Source organism: Anopheles coluzzii, chromosome 2, assembly GCF_943734685.1.
Source record: "Anopheles coluzzii chromosome 2, AcolN3, whole genome shotgun sequence".
In the NCBI taxonomy this organism is placed as follows: Eukaryota; Metazoa; Arthropoda; class Insecta; order Diptera; family Culicidae; genus Anopheles; species Anopheles coluzzii.
This window is the reverse complement of record NC_064670.1, coordinates 125,473,917-125,493,858: the sequence shown is the minus strand read 5'-3', so window position 1 is coordinate 125,493,858 and position 19,942 is coordinate 125,473,917. Positions and strand designations below refer to the sequence as shown.

At 50.5% G+C, this 19,942-nt stretch overlaps 2 protein-coding genes across 2 annotated transcripts; one reads left to right on the top strand and one right to left on the bottom strand.

Moving 5' to 3' along the window:
• Positions 1-139: 139 nt before the first annotated feature.
• On the bottom strand, positions 140-3,116 carry LOC120949479 (endoplasmic reticulum metallopeptidase 1-like). The gene is made up of 4 exons (XM_040366802.2): positions 2,283-3,116; positions 1,548-2,207; positions 966-1,469; positions 140-892 (listed from the first exon to the last, which is right to left on the bottom strand). The coding sequence occupies exons 1-4, from the start codon at positions 3,069-3,071 to the stop codon at positions 212-214; spliced, it is 2,634 nt and encodes an 877-aa protein (XP_040222736.2). The 5' UTR covers positions 3,072-3,116; the 3' UTR covers positions 140-211.
• A 71-nt stretch (positions 3,117-3,187) lies between these two features.
• On the top strand, positions 3,188-18,212 carry LOC120949478 (dynein axonemal heavy chain 8). Its single transcript, XM_040366801.2, has 7 exons — positions 3,188-4,371; positions 4,440-10,006; positions 10,073-11,478; positions 11,556-12,460; positions 12,527-17,108; positions 17,185-17,909; positions 17,991-18,212. Exons 1-7 carry the CDS (start codon positions 3,853-3,855, stop codon positions 18,114-18,116), a joined length of 13,830 nt encoding a protein of 4,609 aa, XP_040222735.2. The 5' UTR covers positions 3,188-3,852; the 3' UTR covers positions 18,117-18,212.
• Positions 18,213-19,942: the final 1,730 nt, after the last annotated feature.

The following is a 19,942-nucleotide window of genomic DNA, read 5'->3' as shown; positions in this document are numbered from 1 at the left end:
GAATGCTACTGGTTCACGCATCACTTGTCACCCGATCAAGCCACAAATAATGGGACAAAAGCCACAGTCTGTCAGTCACTCACTCACTCAGTTGTCCAACACTTTCTCACTCTTTATGTAACGCAATTAGTTTCGTATTCAATTCAAACATAACTTTCTTTTATTCAAATCAGTCCGTTTATCAGTCCACCAACCTCCCCCCGACCTCCGATCAGTATATTCGGCTAACGAGATGAGCGGGATAGGCAACTACATGCGCATAGTCGGGAAATTGGTCGACAAATTGCTGAAACTCGCTAGCACGATACTGTTCATGGTGCATGTACTGTGCCACTATGTTGAGGTAAAAGCTCCAACCCGCTTCCGCCGCCTTGCTAGCCGTACCATGCACCGTAAGATAAAACTCGTGCGGACGATCATCGATTCCATGCACAAAGTTAACGAAGTGCACCTCCTGTCCATTCCAAGCCAGCCCACTGCGAGGAATGGTCTTGCTGAAGCTCCAGCCCACTAATTTCACGCCCTCCACGGGAGAAACGTAGAAGCTCATGTGATCTGTGCCTTTTGCCGTGAAAAAGAACGTAGTAAGGTTGAACTCTGGATCACGTTGACTGTCCACTAGCTGTAGATCGATTGCTTCGGGCAGGGTAAATGGGTTGCCTTGTATCCAAAGGCCGTTTTCGCGCTGTCCGTGCTGGGTGTTTTGATAGAAAGGTATACCACAGTACAGCTCCTTGTCACACTCATCCCCCAGCGGTATGGCGGATAGGTCGGACTTGACTGCCAGCTCGCGGATAAGATCGCCTGTATAACGATCCTGCGGATGAACGTAGTAGCCCCCTTCCAACCGTCTCAGCGTACCATTCTGATGGTAAAACTCTCTTGTACAATGCTGCGGAATAAACCATGCACGTTACGTTTGTGTTTTTGTGCGTAAAAGCTCATCAAAAAACCACTGTACTTACGTAGATGTAAAAGCGCTGCGGTGAAGTGTGTGCTCGGAAGGGAAACCCTGCCGACGTTACCATCACGATGATCGACACCACGAAAAAGACGGCAACTAACGCGATGTAAAGGTACGCTTTGCGTGCTAACGCTACCAGCGGGGTGAGAAACCCAGCCACCAGCAGCCCCACTAGCACGGCAAACAAAGCGATCAGCAGTTCCGGATTGGCCCCTGCATTGCCGCGTCCCTGCATTGGGATAAAGGTGGCAAAGGCGGTGAGGGAAACGGAGCTAAAGTACGCGATCGGTGCAATCTGTCCGGCGAGGTGCACATACAGCCAGGCGAAGGGCGAATACTTGATCGATACATTCACCAGCGTCGTGACGGTGTAGAACAGGATGGCCATTGTGAAGAGATAGCCCGATCGGATGCTCATAGCTGTTAGTACGACCAGTATCAACGCGTACAGGACACAAGTGGCGTGCAGTAAAAGCTGAACTCGGGCATGCAGTGATAGGTGATCCTGTTCGAAAGATGATCGCGATCGATTAATGGGAAGTTCTCGATGATTAAGCGCATGTTCTCGGGGATGATTACTTACATTTTTTACGAAATGAATATACAACAACGGCCCAGTGCACGTTGCAATCAAAAAGGGACAGACGTACAGACCAAAGATCAACCAAGTCTGAGTGAACCAGCTCATTGTGGAATCGACGGCATTCAGAATGGCGGCAAGCGCCAGCGACAGTCCAATACCGACAATGAGTGACAGCAGCACGACACCCATGCTGGTAAGACCCTGTAGCAGCAGTTGACCCACCGTTAGGCTCGTGCTGCGTGCCATCATCCACACGGACAAACCGATCGCACAAAGAGCAACAACCACCAGGCCAACATTGAGTATGATCGATGCCCAGAGTGGATAGTACACGAGAAACCAGTTGAGAAAGTCGAAGAAAACAGCCTTACTGCCCTCATGCTCACGGATGTCGTACAGCTCCGGTGCGTTGGCTAGCGCTTTGGCCAATGCTAGCACATTGTCCCCAGTGTGCTGTAGCGTTGTGTTCGGTATGGTGTCGTAGGCATCGTACGCCGTGTGGTACAGATAGCCCCAGGTACTGTGAGCGAAATCCATGCCCGGTATGTTGCCGACGGTCGAGTAGATTAAATAATCCGTTTCCGATGGTACCAGATCCGCCTGGAACAGTTCCTCCGCTACCGCGGTACAGTACGGATGGGGAACATGATCGCGATAGTACTGTCTCGTTCGGAAGGGAAAGAAGAAAGAAGAGTATTGTGAGTGTTTGTCGATCGCGTACCACTAGCTGCTTACTTCCATGAGGAACGAGTACTTGGGTCCAGCTTGAAACATGATGTCCCGTCCACCGTTCGCCGCCACGTCCATGTTGATGAACGTTCGCACCTTGGCGAACCACCGATGATGCGCCACGAACGCGTGCGATCCTTGCAGTGTGTTCTCCTCGCAGCCATTAAACACAAACACCAGCCCATGCTCGTACGATCGCTTGCCTTGGACCAGCTGCCTCATCACTTCCAGCATTATAACGCTCATGGTCCCATCGTCCCCGGCTCCGGGGCTTTGCGGGACGCTGTCGAAGTGTGAGCTGAGCATCAGATAGTTGTCCGGGTCGCTCCCCTGCGCCGGCACGATCCGGGCCACCACATTCTGAATGCCCTGGTACACGCTCGTCTGGGGGTACTTTTCGTAGTCGAGATACATATCACCGTACGCACGCTGCACCTCCACCTCAACGCGATGTGCGGTGGGGTTTGCTTCGGCGGCGATTTCGTCGATAACACGAAGCAGAAACTGTACGGTGACTATTTCGTTGGCGTAGCTGCCGGCCACCCGCGGTCCAACGTTGCTCATTTCGAACAGATGCTGCTTGGCCACCTCCGCTATGAAGCGGTCCGGGTGCGTTAGCACATCCGCACGGCGCAATGCGATCGGCATCGCTGCCCAGTTCCAGTAGACGAGAAAGTAGACTCCGGCCACCGCACCGGACAGACCGAGCAACCACCAGGGGGAGATTTGTGCATCGCGCTTCGAGCGTTTTTGGTTCGCTGACTCGAACAGGTCGGCTTCACTTTCCATGTCCATGTCTGTAGAACACACCAGCTAAGCGTTGACTGACCGACAGTGGGGAGGACTTAGTTGAATGTTTTCAATTGCTTTAACATCGTTATCATATCGCTTGAGCAGTTTTAATTAGTGATCCCCCCCCCCCACAGTTGGGTCCGTATCAACCTCCGATAAAGCTGATTGGCCGATAGTCTAGATTGAAGATCGACAAGAAGGGGGTTGACGAAGTTCACAACCGATTACGATATGAGGATTAAACGGGTGAAAGAATACGAAATACACACTTAATCGTACGATAGCGTTTGAAAGGGTGGTCAAATCTGTTCGATTAAGTCCATTACTAATCACACATGCATATTTTGAACAATACTTATGCGTCGAATTGTCGATAAGGAATGCTACATGGGTGTGTTGTACCTTAGTCGAGGCTTATTACTCTTCATTTTTTCCTTTCCATAGTCGGACTAGGCCTGATCGAGATGGTTTAAATCCTACTGGTTTATTCCACAGCAATATAACCGGAAATGATCGGTCCGGTACGTACGGGACTTGATCCCATGACGGGCATGTTGTTGTAGTTGAGTCATGCGAGTTGACGACTGTACCCCATGGAATCCACTCTTTGAACCATTCTCACCCATCAAAGCAACCACTGATGAAAGTGGAGTATCAAAGTAGTCATTGACGCAGCATACACCTTTCCATCATTCCTGTGCTATTTCTATTCCCTGCACCTACACTGAGAACTGTCGAAAGAGAAGTACACATCCAGCAGCAGCAGCCACCTAAACAGACCATCATGTCGGACCCGGATCCGGATCGTCATCTGAAAAAAGTGCTCGATGTCATTGGCGTCAGCACGAAAATCGGCAATGTGGTACAGCTGGTCAAGCGACGTCGTGGCAGCCCGCCGAAAATTACGGAAGAGCAGGAGATTCAACAACGGCTCGAGAAATCGAAAGATGCCCGCTCGGAGCGGCTCAACATCTTGGCCACCAAGCACCGGCACGTGCTAGAGGTGGGTGCGTACATCTTGGGCGAAGATCAGGACTACGTTGCTGAGTGCGTGGCGGACCGGATGTTCGATGTGCAGCTGCTGGATAGCTTCTTTGAGGCAGAGGGCACGAAGGCGCTGCTCCTGTTTTACGACATGTGCCCTCCGCCCGGCATGGATACGGGCCGGTACAATGCGAAGGTAAAGCAGGCAAGCAATCAAGTTTGGATCACCGATGGACGCAGTGGCAAAGTGACCCCGGTTTGTGTGGGAGTGTGTCGGCACAGTAATGTCAAGCCGATCGAAACCAAAGGACTGAGCGATGTAAGTATACAAACGCGACGGTGTGGTTTGTACGACAAATGGGACTAAACATGTGTGTATGCTTTTAGGAAATCCTGTTCACAAACATCACGATACCCCCCGGAAGCTCGATCGTGTACAGTTTGGTCTCCATTTTGGAGCGCGTGCTGAAGCCAGCCATCGACTACATCCGCGACTATGGCCATTGCAATGACATGCAGAAGAGTAACTTCAAGTACGGCGTGAACCGGTTCATTAATTTCCTCAAAAGTACCGAAAAAGACATTTCCCAGCGTATCGTGTTTGAGGTGGATCGTGATTTGTACATGGGCTTCCTACTGACCGCCATCCAGGTGCAGGAAACGGCACACAATCGAGAAAAGATGGGTCGCGTTGAGCACATTTTTGCCCGCTGGATGGAACAGGTACAGTATGCACTCACACAGGGCGACCAGATCGAGCAGGCTCCCCATTACGCCGGACCGCTGGTGGAGTTGGAATATTGGCGCACGGTACTAACGCGCTACACGTCAATCAGCGAGTTTACGGAGGGTAAAGTGTTTCGTCAGTTTCTGGAATCGTTGAAAATCTCACGCGGCAAGTTGGCTAAGGTTTGGGAAGGTTTGGCGGCAGAGTTGTCCAACAAGCTGATCGAATCGCGGGATAACGTACGCTTCATAAGCTCGATCGAACGGTTCTGGGATCCTCTGTACCGATGCGATCCACAGGAAGCGACGAGAAGCATTCCTAGCTTACTGGAAGTCATCCGTCAGGTTTACAAATCCTCCATGTACTACAACACCTCGGACCGCATAACAGGGCTGCTGACAAAGATTGCCAACCAAATCATCATCAACTGCCGGCTGTTTCTAACCGATCGTGGCACGATTCGCATCTACAACCAGCCCAAGCAGGTGCTGATCAGCAAGATCACCATCTGTCACAACTTGGACGCAGCCTTCCGGGACAGCTATAGACAGACGGTGCAAAAAATGGCAGACAGTCCCACCGAAACGCCTTGGGAATGTTCGCAGGTGTTTGTGTTTGGAAAACTGAACCACTTCAAGCTGCGGTTGGCGCGCATACTGGAAGTCATGGAGCTGTTTCTAAAGTACGAAATCATCGAACAGGTTGCTATTTCCGGAACTGAAGTGTTTTCAGGGCGCATAAGGGCGGCCTATGAAACGCTTACCTCGAAGCCGTACGATCCATTGATCTACACCGAGCACCAGTTTGACAAGGATTACGAATGCTACCTGAAGGAGGTAGAGCTGGCAGAATCGGGGCTGCAAAAGTTTCTCAAAAATCAGCTCGCCAAGGAGCGCACGGTCGACAGCAGTTTGTTGATTTTGCGGCGGTTCGAGAAGCTGCAGCTGGAATGTTTGTGCATTGATCGCCGTTATCTGGATGTGGCCATGATGCTGGAGACGGAAATTTTTCAACTGAAAGATATTTACAACGAAAACCGAGCGAATCCCCCGATACCGTACGGTGTGCCGGAAACTGTCGGGCGCATAATGTGGGCCCGTGCGCTGTTTCGTCAGATGGACACTCCGCTTGCGAATCTCAAACATCGAGCGTGCGTGGTGAACCATCGCAAAGCCCAGCTCTGCATCAAATACTACAACTATCTGTGCGAAGTGTTGATCCACTACGAATTGCTGCACCACAAAGCGTGGATGGTGTTTGCGGAGAAGGCCCGCACCAAGCTGTCTACGCCGGTGTACCGGAAGCGTACCTCCGACAACTGGTTGGAGCTTAACTTCCATCCATGGATCATGCAAGTGATCAGGGAAACGGAGGTAGTGCTAAAGCTTGGGTTGAGTGCGCCCGATTTTACGCTTGTTTTGGTGCAGAACAAAATGAAAATTGATCAATGCTTTGAAAGGGCGAAGCATCTGTTGCGACAGAACAACACGCTCCGTTTGGGCATTCCGCCGATATTTTTACCACTGATGCGCACGATGTTGGTGAAGCTCGATAAAGCCTTTCTGCCCGGGTTGTGTGTCATTACGTGGGAATCGCTGAACATTGAAAAGTATCTAGACGAGGTGGAAAGTACGCTCACGGAGACGGAACAATTCTACAAGGAGGTGCACGACATTTGGCAAGCCCGTGTCGAGGATACGCTGAGTTCGTTCGAGAGTACCGATCTGCTGACGCTCCCGGCCGATCCGGTCGATCCGAACGAGTTCTACGAAATGAACATTCGGTACCGCCAGTCGGTGCAGGTGTACCTGGAGAAGAAATCGCAGGCCATGGAAGGTGCAGTTATAGAGCTGATCAACAAGTTTGCCACGAAAATTGAAGTCCCCGAGCGTGACGATCGCGGAAATCGCAAATATCAGCTGCCGCTTGATCAAATCACCGACGAAAATAGACGCAAAGAAGAGCTGCTGCCGACGGACAAGTTTGATTGGATTCGATTCGACAAGCTGTACAAAACTCCTGCCAATCCCACGCCCGAGGCACATCTGGAAGCGCTGTTCCAGGATTACGGTGCGCTCAACTATGACGTGACAACGCTACACATAGACTGCATGGAGCTGTTTGCGTACTTCAACAATCGCATCATTAACGTGTTTGTGCGTATGGTGAAAAACTCGCTGGAAAAACTGCGCTCTCGGCTCGAGCTGGTGCGGCTGCAGCTGAACAAGGCAGCCATTCTGGGCGAAATTCATCCTCTCATAGTTACTGCAATGAAGCTGCAAACGGACTGTTGCGACATTGTACCCTCTCTGGAGGATATACAGTTCTCGTTTGAGCGAGTCGTGCTGAATGTGGTGGAGACGTTCTACGCGATCTCCACCTGGGGCCGGCAGGCGAAATCTGCCGAGAGAAAAGCAAGACGTCCAATGCTGGCGGAGCAGCGTGCTGAGAGGGACTGGTTCAAGCTCATTTCCGAACACAAGGAGGTGACCCGAATGGTGCACGAATTTGACGGTGGAATGTTGCTGCTAAAGCCCGACATCAGCTACATTTTGAAGGAGGTGTACGATCACTACGAATATCTTTGGAAGCAGAACTTGTTCGGCCTGGAAATGGAAGCGAAGCCCGAGCGGTTTGAAAAGATTAAGGAAGATCTGGCCTGCGTCACATACACTAGCCACATTGGGCCGATCGTGATCAATCTGGATGCTGTTGTAGAGGTTGTTCTTCGACGGTTCTTCGCTTTCTACAACATCCGCATTGGAGAAATTGTCGACTTTATCACCGAGCACGATGAGACGCTGAAGCGCAAGCTCTCCGATTTGGACGACATTCGTATGGCGATGGACTGTTTGCAAACGGTGCAGGATAATTTCTCCTTCATCGATGTCGATCTTACGTTTATCGAGCAAACCTATCGCACGTTGGCCGAATTCGAGCAGCTTGAAATAACGCAAGAACAGGTGGATAGCGTTTACGGTATTCGTGACACTTTCAAAGCAATGATCAAGATGGTGGAGAAGGTCGAGAATGACATCATCGCGCTGCAGGTACCGTTGCAACGCGAGCTAGGCGTCGGAGTGGCCAAGTTCAACGAAGAAATTACCGGCTTTGATCTAGAGTTTGAAACGAACGGCCCTATGGAGGAGGGCATTCCGGCGAAGGAGGCTAGCGATCGGTTGCTCATGTTTCAGGGACGGTTCGATGAGCTGTGGCGCAAGTTCGAGATGTACGCCAATGGCGAAGCGTTCCTGGGGTTGAAGGTGAACGACTATCCGGTGCTGCATAAGCGCAAGAAAGAGTTTAATCTGCTCAACAAACTCTACTCGCTGTATCTGCAAGTGATGAAGAGCATCGATCAGTACTACGAAACTCCGTGGCAGGATGTGGATATTGAGAACATCAACGCAGAGCTGACCGATTTCCAGAACCGCTGTCGAAAGCTGCCGAAAGCAATGAAGGATTGGCCGGCTTACATTGAGCTGAAGACCAAGATCGACGACTTCAATAACAGCTGTCCACTGTTGGAGCTTATGTGCAATGAGGCGATGAAAGACCGGCACTGGGAGAAGCTGGAACAGATGCTGGACTGTAAGTTCGATGTAACTTCGCCGACCTTTACGCTGGGTAACATAATGGAAGCACCGCTGCTCAAGTTTTCGGACGACATCGAGGATACGTGTATCGGTGCAGTGAAGGAGAACGACATCGACACCAAGCTGCGCTCGGTAGTGGCGGAATGGTCTACGGTGAATCTACAGTTTGCGCCATTCAAGGCTCGTGGCGAACTGCTCATCAAGCCGGCAGAAACGGTCGAGATCATATCGTTGCTCGAGGATAGCATCATGATCGTGAACTCGCTGGCATCGAACCGGTTCAATGCCCATTTCAAGAAGGACATAATGCTGTGGCTGCACAAGCTGGTGAACACTGGAGAAATTCTGGAGAAATGGCTGCAAGTGCAGAACCTGTGGATATATCTAGAGGCCGTGTTTGTCGGAGGAGACATTTCCAAGCAGCTGCCACAGGATGCGAAACGCTTCGCCGGCATTGATAAGAGCTGGGTGCGCATTATGTTCCGTGCGCGAGACAATCCGAACGTTGTGAATTGCTGTACGGGTGAAGACTTTATGTCCTACACGCTAACATCTCTGCTGGAGCAGCTCGAAACGTGTCAGAAGTCGCTCACCGGGTATTTGGAATCGAAGCGTCTCCTGTTCCCCCGATTCTTCTTCATTTCCGATCCTGTGTTGCTGGAAATTCTCGGCCAAAGCTCTGACCCAACCTCCATTCAGGCTCATCTGTTGAGTATTTTCGATGCCGTCGCCAGGGTTGAGTTTGATGAGAAAACGTTCGGTAAAATCGTGGCCATTTGCTCGGACAATGGTGAGCGCGTTCCGCTTGCTAATCCCGTATTCTGTGCCGGTGGGGTGGAGATTTGGCTCGGCAACCTGTTGGGGGAGATGCAGGATACCATCCGAACGATCCTGGCTCAGATGGCTCACTGTCTCGCAAGTCCGGATTTCAATTTCATCCTCGGCTTCCAAGAGTATTGCGGCCAGGCAGGTCTCGTCGGTGTACAGCTACTGTGGACGAACGAGGCAGAAATAGCGCTGAGCAGATGTCGCACTGACAAAGCGATCATGCGTGTGACCAACAACAGGTTCCTCAATCTGCTAAACAGCCTGATTGAACTGACGGTAAAGGATCTAACGAAGCTGGAGCGTATTCGCTTCGAAACGATGGTTACCATACACGTGCACCAGCGTGACATTTTCGACGATCTCGTGCGCTTCCGCATAAGAACAGCGCTGGATTTTGAGTGGCAAAAGCAGGCACGGTTTTATTACATCGATGAAACGGACGACGTAATCGTGAAGATAACGGATGTGGATTTCATCTATCAAAACGAGTATCTCGGTGTAACGGAACGATTGGCCATCACGCCGCTTACTGATCGATGTTACATTACGCTGGCCCAAGCGATCGGTATGTCGATGGGAGGAGCTCCAGCCGGTCCCGCTGGCACAGGCAAAACGGAAACCACAAAGGATATGGGTCGAGCATTAGGGAAGCTGGTGGTGGTCTTCAATTGTTCGGATCAGATGGATTTCCGAGGTTTGGGCCGCATTTACAAGGGTCTCGCACAATCCGGTTCCTGGGGTTGTTTCGATGAGTTCAATCGTATCGAACTTCCCGTGCTGTCCGTGGCAGCGCAACAAATTCAGTAAGTATTTTTCCATGAGGTGGGAAAGTATCGTTTTCTAAACCGCTTTGTCCATGCTCTTTGCAGTATCGTTCTCAGTGCCCGTAAGGAAAAGAAGACATCCTTCCTGTTTAGTGACGGTGATACAGTTTCACTCAATCCGGAGTTTGGACTGTTCATCACCATGAATCCGGGATACGCAGGGCGACAGGAGTTGCCCGAGAATTTAAAAATCATGTTCCGATCGGTCGCAATGATGGTTCCCGATCGACAGATTATCATGCGCGTCAAGCTGGCCAGCTGCGGTTTCAAGGACAACGTTATACTGGCGCGTAAATTTTTCACACTCTACAAACTGTGCGAGGAACAGCTGTCGAAGCAAGTGCACTACGATTTCGGTTTGCGTAACATTCTGTCCGTGCTGCGAACGCTCGGTGCGCAAAAGCGTGCCAATCCGACCGATACGGAGGAAACGATCGTTATGCGTGTCCTGCGAGACATGAACGTGTCGAAGCTGGTGGACGAGGATGAGCCGTTGTTCATTTCGCTGATTGAGGATCTGTTCCCGGGCATCAAACTTAGCACCTCGAGCTACAAGGAACTGCAAAAGGCCATTGCAAACAGCACTGAATCGCTTGGATTAATGAACCATCCCGAATGGAATCTGAAAGTAATTCAACTGTACGAAACTTCCCTTGTGCGACACGGACTGATGACTCTGGGACCGACCGGTGCAGGAAAGACGCAGTGCATTCTAACCCTGCTGAAGAGCTTTACCGAGCTCGGTATGCCGCACAAGGAAATACGCATGAATCCGAAAGCAATCACTGCTCCCCAGATGTTTGGACGTTTGGACGTAGCCACGAATGATTGGACGGATGGCATTTTCTCTACGCTGTGGCGCCGTACACTAAAGGTGAAGAAAACGGACTTTGTATGGCTGGTGCTCGATGGACCGGTCGATGCAGTATGGATCGAGAACTTGAATTCCGTGCTGGATGATAACAAAACGCTAACGTTGGCAAACGGCGATCGTATTACGATGGCACCGAACGCAAAGCTGGTCTTTGAGCCGGACAATGTGGACAACGCATCGCCGGCTACCGTAAGTCGCATGGGTATGGTGTTTATGAGTGCGTCCATCATGAAGTGGGAACCGATTCTAAATGGATGGCTCAAAACCAAGCCGCCAGATGTTAGCGAACTGCTGAGGCGCCTGTTTATGAAGATCTACAACGATCTGCATGAGTTTGTGCAAACGAAACTGAAGGCCAAAATGAAGATACTGGAAGCCATCTACATTCGACAGTGTTGTGATCTTCTGGAAGGACTGTTGGCTCCACGGAACGAAGGTGAAACGACGGCCGACTTTACTGATGCTCACGTGGAGAGGCTATTTTTGTTCTCGCTCATGTGGTCTTTGGGTGCCGTGCTTGAGCTGGACGATCGTGAAACAATGGGAGAGTTTATAGCAAAGCATCCCTCCAGAATGAGTAAGTAATCTGAATCTGACCTGAGGATTAAGTGTGATGATTTCCATTCCACATTTCTTTGCTTATTGAATTTGCAGAATGGCCAAAGCTACAACCGGGTGAGACGATTTTCGAGTACGTCGTATCAGAGGAGGGCAACTGGCAGCATTGGAATGATCGCGTAGAAGAGTACATCTACCCTAGCGACAGTGTGCCGGAGTTTGCGAGTATCTTGGTGCCAAACGTCGACAATGTGCGAACCTCCTTCCTGATCGATTTGGTAGCGAGGCAAAGCAAAGCAGTGCTTCTGATCGGTGAACAGGGTACCGGCAAAACCGTCATGATTAAGGGCTACATGTTGCAGTACGATCCAGAGTATCATCTATCGAAGAGCTTCAACTTTTCCTCCGCTACCACGCCGAACATGTTCCAGCGGATCATTGAATCGTACGTGGAGAAGCGCGTGGGCACAACGTATGGTCCACCTCAGCAGCGCAAGATGTCCATCTTCATCGATGACGTTAACATGCCGATCGTGAACGAGTGGGGCGATCAGGTAACGAATGAGATCGTGCGCCAGCTGATGGAGAATCGGGGCTTCTATTCGCTGGACAAACCGGGCGATTTCCTCACCGTGTTGGACATTCAAATGCTGGCGGCAATGATCCACCCGGGTGGCGGTAGAAACGACATCCCGCCTCGGTTGAAGCGTCAGTTCTGCATCTTCAATTGTGCCATTCCTAGCAACAAGTCAATGGACAAAATATTCGGCGTGCTTGGCGAAGGGTACTTCTGTGAGTCGCGGTTCAACGAGGTGCTGGTTCGGTTCATTCCTCGCCTGGTGCCATTAACACGTAAAATTTGGCAAGCAACAAAGGTGAAGATGCTTCCGACACCGGCCAAATTCCATTACGTGTTCAATCTGCGAGATCTGTCTCGCATCTGGGAAGGTATGCTAAAAGTAAAATCGGAACAGTGCGAAACCATCCGGACTGCAATAAATGTAAGTTCAGGGGTATGTGGGGTATTTGGAGGATTTTAACTGTGTCTGCATGGCATTTGATTTCAGCTCTGGCGGCACGAATGTACACGCGTGATAGCCGATCGGTTTACAAACTTCGAGGATCGCATATGGTTTGTGGATTATTTGCGAACAGCAGCCGAGCAAGAGCTTGGGCCCGACTTTGAACACTATCAGGAGGAAGAGCAGTTCTTCGTCGACTTTCTGCGAGATGCTCCCGAACCTACCGGCGAGGAAGGAGATGACGTGAGCTTAGAACCACCGAAGCTGTACGAAGAAATGCCCGGTTTTGAGGATACTACTGCTCGCGTCAAAATGTTCCTTGAGCTGTACAACGAACAGGTCCGTGGCGCAACGATGGATTTAGTGTTCTTCCGCGATGCATTGATTCATTTGATGATAATTGCGCGCATTATCGGTACTCCGCGTGGAAATGCACTGCTGGTGGGCGTCGGAGGATCAGGCAAGCAGAGCTTAACACGGTTGGCGTCCTTCATTGCCGGGTACAAGTTCTACCAGATCACGTTGACCAGAGCGTACAACGTGAACAATCTGATGGAGGATCTGAAGTATCTGTACCGTGTGTCTGGTGTGGAAGGTCAAGGCATAACGTTTATATTCACCGATAACGACATCAAGGACGAAGGCTTCCTGGAGTACATCAACAACGTGCTCAGCTCAGGTGAAATCGCCAACCTCTTCCCCAAGGATGAAATCGATCAAATAACAAACGAGCTGATACCGGTGATGAAGAAGGTCGATCCGAAACGCATCCCGACGCAGGACAACCTGTACGATTTCTTTATCTCCAGAGCGCGGGCCAACCTTCACATTGTGCTGTGTTTCTCGCCTGTGGGAGAAAAGTTCCGCAACCGGTCGCTCAAGTTCCCGGGGCTCATCTCAGGCTGTACCATCGATTGGTTCCAGCGCTGGCCAGAGGATGCACTCATTGCCGTATCAACACATTTCCTGCGCGACTACAATATCGTCTGCACGCCTGACGTTAAGGTGCGTCTGATCGAAATCATGGCATTCGTGCAGAACCGTGTGGCCGAAGTGTGCATCGAGTATTTCGAACGGTTCCGCCGGCAGGCGCACGTGACGCCCAAATCGTTCCTTTCATTTCTGGAAGGCTACAAAGTCATCTATAGACAGAAGCACGAAAACATTGCCGTTCTAGCGTGCCGAATGCAAACCGGTCTGGTGAAGCTGATTGAGGCGGCGGAATCCGTTGATGTACTGCGCTTAGAGCTGGAGGAGAAAGAGAAGGACATTGTGATTGCCACCAAAGCGGCGGAGGTGGTATTAGCGTCCGTGACGGAGTCTCAGTGTGCAGCCGAGCTGGTGAAAGCGGATGTATTGGTGGTGAAGAACAAGGCCGACATACTGGTAGAGCAAATCCAGGCGGACACGCTAGTGGCGGAGGATAAACTGGAAGCTGCCCGACCAGCACTGGAGCAGGCTGAAGCAGCCCTAAAGACGGTAACCGGTGCCGATATTGCGACGGTACGAAAGCTTGGTAAACCACCGTACCTGATCACACTGATCATGGACGTTGTGTTGATACTGTTCGGAAGACGAATAGCTGCCGTCAAACCGGACGAGGAACGCCAGTTTATGCTGGCGTCTTGGGAGCAATCGCTTAAGGTAATGGCGGACACGGGTTTCCTTGGCAAAATTGTACGCTACCAGGCGGATCTTATCAATGCGGAAACGGTCGATCTCATGATGCCGTATTTCAACTACCATCTGTACACGTTTGAGGCGGCCAAGGCAGCTTGCGGCAATGTGGCCGGTCTACTGAAATGGACTGTTGCGATGGCGGACTTCTACGACGTAAATAAGGATGTGCTGCCCTTGAAGGCCAACTTGGTTCGGCAGCAGAAGAAGCTAGACATAGCCATGGCCGAGAAGGCAGAAGCGGAGGCACTGTTGAAAGCAAAGGAGGAAGAGTTGGCCGTCGTGCAGCAAATGTTTGACGAAGCAATGGCGAAGAAAAAAGCCGTGCTGGATGATGCGAAACAATGCCAGGATAAAATGGATGCAGCTTCGGCGTTGATTGACGGGCTGGCTGACGAAAGGGTACGGTGGACAGAGCAGTTGGAACAGTTTAAAGATGAAACCGAGCGACTTGTTGGAGATGTGCTTATCCTAACCGGCTTTCTTTCGTACACTGGTCCCTTCAATCAAGAGTACCGCACCGTACTTCAGATGAGCTGGCAGAATGAACTTAGCAAACGCCGCATTCCAGTGTCCAGGAGCATAAATATTACGGAAAACCTCACCGATCCCGCCACTATAGGAGAGTGGAATTTGCAAGGATTGCCGAACGATGAGCTTTCGATTCAGAATGGCATCATCGTGACGAAGGCAGCTCGCTATCCACTGCTTATCGATCCCCAGTCACAGGGCAAGATGTGGATCAAGAACAAGGAGAACGATTTTGGTTTAGTGGTGACATCGCTCAATCACAAGTACTTCCGAAATCACATCGAAGATTGCGTTTCACTCGGCTACCCGATGCTGATCGAGGACATTGGGGAAGAGCTCGATCCCGTGCTGGACAACGTTTTGGAGAAGAATTTCATCAAAATGGGCAACACTTACAAGGTGAAGGTGGGTGACAAGGAGGTGGATGTGAATGATTCGTTCCGCATGTATATGACCACGAAGCTACCGAACCCGCTCTACACGCCCGAGGTGTCCGCACGAACGTCCATCATTGATTTCACCGTGACGATGCGTGGGCTAGAGGATCAGCTGTTGGGTCGCGTGATCTTGACGGAGAAGCGCGAGCTGGAATCGGAGCGAACCAACCTGATCAAAGATGTGACTGCAAATCGACGTAAAATGCAGGAACTGGAGGCAAACCTGCTACACAAGCTGTCCACCACGCAGGGCAGCTTGGTGGATGATGTGACGGTGATTGGGGTGCTGAATACGAGCAAAATCACCTCGATTGAAGTGCGCGAGAAGCTGAAGATCGCGCGGGAAACGGAGATCAAAATCAACCGAGCTCGCGAAGAATACCGACCGGTAGCGGCACGAGGCAGTGTGTTGTACTTCCTCATATGCAGCATGACCATGGTAAACAACATGTATCAAACGTCGCTGGTACAGTTCCTGGAACGCTTTGACATTTCAATGAACCGTTCCGATCGACATCCGGTGCCGACGCGACGTATTAACAACATTATAGAATATCTCACCTATGACATCTTCCGATACGTGTGCCGAGGGTTGTACGAGGTGCACAAGTATCTGTTCGTTCTTCTGATGGCTCTGAACATTGATTTGGACCGGAAAACGGTAACGCATGCCGAGTTTCAAACGTTTATCAAAGGAGGAGCAGCCTTGGATATCAACACGTGTCCGGAGAAACCGTACAAATGGATTGCCGATGTAACGTGGCTGAATTTGGTGCAGCTCTCCAAACTCGATCAGTTCAGTGCAATACTCGACAGCATACGGGGCAATGAGAAGGGCTGGAAAGCGTGGTTCTCGAAGGAAGCGCCCGAAGAAGAGCCACTGCCACCGGAGGGAGGCTATCAGTCGATTGATGCGTTCCGCCGATTGCTGATCATTCGGGCATGGTGCCCGGACCGAACGTTGTTCCAGAGCCGTCGCTATCTGGGCATGTCGCTTGGCGAACGGTTTGCTGATCCCGTCATCATCAACTACGATGCGCTGCTGGAGGAAAGCCGGCCTTTGACGCCGTTGGTTTGCTTTCTGTCTATGGGTTCCGATCCGACGCCCAGCATTGAAAGTTTGGCCAAAAAGAATGCCATCAAGTGCCGCTCGATCTCGATGGGCCAGGGACAGGAGGTGCATGCACGCAAACTTGTCGGCAGTTCGCTGGAGGAAGGCTCCTGGGTGTTGCTCCAAAACTGCCATCTCGGGCTGGAGTACATGAACGAGCTGTTGCTGCAGATCATGGATTTGGACCGGGCGGGTCCTACGGCGTACCATGAGAACTTCCGCATTTGGATGACCACCGAGCCACATCCCGCGTTTCCGATTACTTTCCTGCAGATGTCGCTGAAATTTACCAACGAACCACCGTCGGGCGTGAAGGCCGGTCTGAAGCGTACTTACGCCTCGATGTCGCTGGAGATGTTCGAGTACAGCGATTCGGTGTTGTACGTGCCACTGATATACGGCATATCGTTTCTGCATACGGTGGTACAGGAGCGGCGAAAGTTTGGCCCGTTAGGATGGAACATTCCGTATGAGTTCAACTCGGCGGATTGGCTGGCGAGCTGCATGTTTGTGCAGAATCATCTGGACGCACTGGACCCTAAGGTGGGTCGGGTAAGCTGGAAAACCATGCGCTACATGCTGGGTGAGGTGCAGTACGGAGGACGCGTTACGGACGACTACGACAAGCGGCTGCTCAACACCTTCGCTCGCGTTTGGTTCTCGGATGCAATGTTTGAGGAAACGTTCCGCTTTTTCCGCGAGTATCGCATTATGCGTTTCAAGACCATTGAAGAGTACCTTGAGGCTATAGAAGGCATGCCGCTGGTAGATCCTCCGCAGGTGTATGGATTACACTCGAACGCAGACATTACGTACCAGAGCAATACGACGAAGGAAATCTTGGACACGATCCTGTCCATCCAACCGAAAGGTGAGGTTCAAATTCAAGAGCATAGCATATTGTATGGATGGATGGTCAATTCCCTCGATCTTCTTCTATTCCGCAGAATCATCGGGAGGAGGTGGCGAGACGCGTGAAGTGACCGTAGCACGGATGGTACGCGATATGCTGGGCAAAGTGCCTCCGCCGTACGATCCGTACGCGGTAAAGGAACGGTTGCGCATCATGGGTCATCAGGAGTCGATGAACATCTTTTTGCGCCAGGAAATCGATCGGATTCAGCGTATCCTGTTGCTCGTACGCCAGACGCTAGACGATCTGCTGCTTGCGATCGATGGTGTGATCATCATGAACGAGCAGCTTCGCGATGCGCTGGACAACATCTACGATGCGCGCGTGCCCACCGTGTGGAAGCGGGGCAGTTGGGCGTCGGCCTCACTTGGCTTCTGGTTTACGGAGTTGATTGAGCGCAACACACAGTTCAACAACTGGTGTTTCCGCAAGCGGCCCAACATGTTCTGGATGACGGGATTCTTCAATCCGCAGGGATTCTTAACCGCAATGCGACAGGAAGTGGCCCGCGCACACAAGGGCTGGGCCCTGGACATGATCACACTGCACAATGACGTGACGCAGATGCTGACCGAAGAGTGCAAGGTAACGCCACCGGAAGGGGTGTACGTTTACGGGCTGTACATCGATGGAGCCGGCTGGGACAAGCGGTTTATTCGGCTGCAGGAAGCAACCAACAAGGTCCTGTACTCACCGATGCCTGTCATACACGTGTACGCCATCAATTCCACTGCACCGAAAGATCCAAAGCTGTACGAGGTAAGTTGTCGTTTTCATTTTTTTGTTGTTGTTTGGGGTGGAGTGGACCAAAATGAAATTAACCATAATACGTCTCCACAGTGTCCAGTGTACAAGAAAGCTAATCGAACGGATTTGAACTACATCACACCGTTGTGGTTGCAAACGGCCAAACCGCCGGAACATTGGGTCCTTCGTGGTGTTGCCCTTTTGTGTGATATCAAGTAAATTCGAGGCGAGAAAGGAATTTGTTGGGGGAAGGAACAATTCGAGAAAATAGTAGTCTAACTCTAAATTTTGAAGCATGCTATCGGGAAGATGTTTGAATAATAATAATAATAATAACAAAGCAATAATATATTGAATAATAGTAACAAAGCTTTTACGAACATTGATCAAGTTTAATTGAGTAGTTTATAGTGTGTGTAGTTGCAAAGCGATTAATCGTAACGACTTCACTTTTTTTTTGTTAAAAAGAATTAAGTTTTCGAATTAAAATATCCAAGCAACCAAGCTTTTTTGGCCATCGAATCGTAGGATGCTTTTTCATAGTGCAGCAGCGTTGTCGCGCATGCGATATAGTACACCCTGTGCAAAGTCAACGCATTGATTAATAGAAAGGGTAGCCTTTTAAGTAAATGTATTTGTCGGCGTTTGAAATGACTGTTTAACAGACAAATTATTGCATGTGTTTTGTATAATGCATATCCGGACAGGGCATTGTATTCGCAATCTAACACCTTGATTTGAATACTATTCCTGCTGTTTTCTACCATGAAAAGCGCTGGAAAAGCTTTCATTTTCCTAACAGCAGAACAAACTCGTCGGGTTTTATCGTTTGGTTTACAGGTTTCGCTTTCGGTTGTGGAACTGTAACTGCGTCCCGGACTTTGCCGAAGGTGGTATGGTGGCAAATGGTTTCACTTTCCGTTGCCCCAGTATGGGGTGGGCTTACCCGAGCCGGACAATCGTGTTTGCGCTAAACTTACCATATCGCATCGCACGCAACACTGTTGCGACCATGAGAGACCACACCAATTTGGGTGCGTTCGTTGCAATTGCAAGCAAAAATGAAACTGCCCGAACAACAATAATTGGTGTACTGTTTTAAGCATTATGCTACCCCGTTTAATGTTGGGGTTAAACTTTCGTAACATTCCCCACCAGTTTGCATACATTTCATTGATTGCATACTGAGTGAACGGGGTGGTACCACACGGCACGCGCTATACCCGATCAAGCCCATTCCCATATCATGATCGTGAGGCAGTAACATATGGCATTGCTTCCGGAGCGAAGGAAGCGGCGGTTCAACGATTGCTGTAACAGTCGTCACCCCACAGAAGGGAGCGGACGAAAGGCAGAGGCACAGCAATGTGTCCGGCATCCGGCAGTTTGCCACCGGTTGCGCAGATGGAATCCAAGTCTGTCTGACGGCTTTTTGTGGTGCGTTTGCCCGGGGCGTATGACGGTGCACAATCAACCGATGGGGTATGGTTGTGGCTAGTTCCAAGTGCAGCAACATGAACGATAAATCCGGATCACGGTTACCTTGGAAAGCTTCCCGATGTGGTCGATAACCTTCAGCTTTAAGAAAAGAATCGTGGAAGATGGAAAAACAATCTTAAATGAAGCAGTGAGTTTGTTCCCCAAATTACGCTCACCCATCCAATAAAGCACCAAATTTGCTGGGAACGCGCAAAAGGGAGATCAAATGACGAACGCAACGTTTATTGCGGTGGAGCGAAACCGAGACTGGAAACTCTTGAAATGTCACACGCACACACACACCTGTCAGGTGTAAATAGTAGGCTGTGAAATAGGGGTTGGACGGTCGCTGAACTTGCAAGTTTTGTAGCACTGGACGGTACGCACCTCTGGCGCAGAACAAAGCCAAAAAAAAGAAGAGAGTGAACGAACTGCAGACCAGCCGAGTTTCAGTGTTGGCGCATTCTAATGCAAATAGTACAATTATCTCCGTTCTCGGATGGTAATAAATTATGCAAAACAGCATGGAAACTAAAGTGTTCATACAGTGCGCAGACAACAGGCAT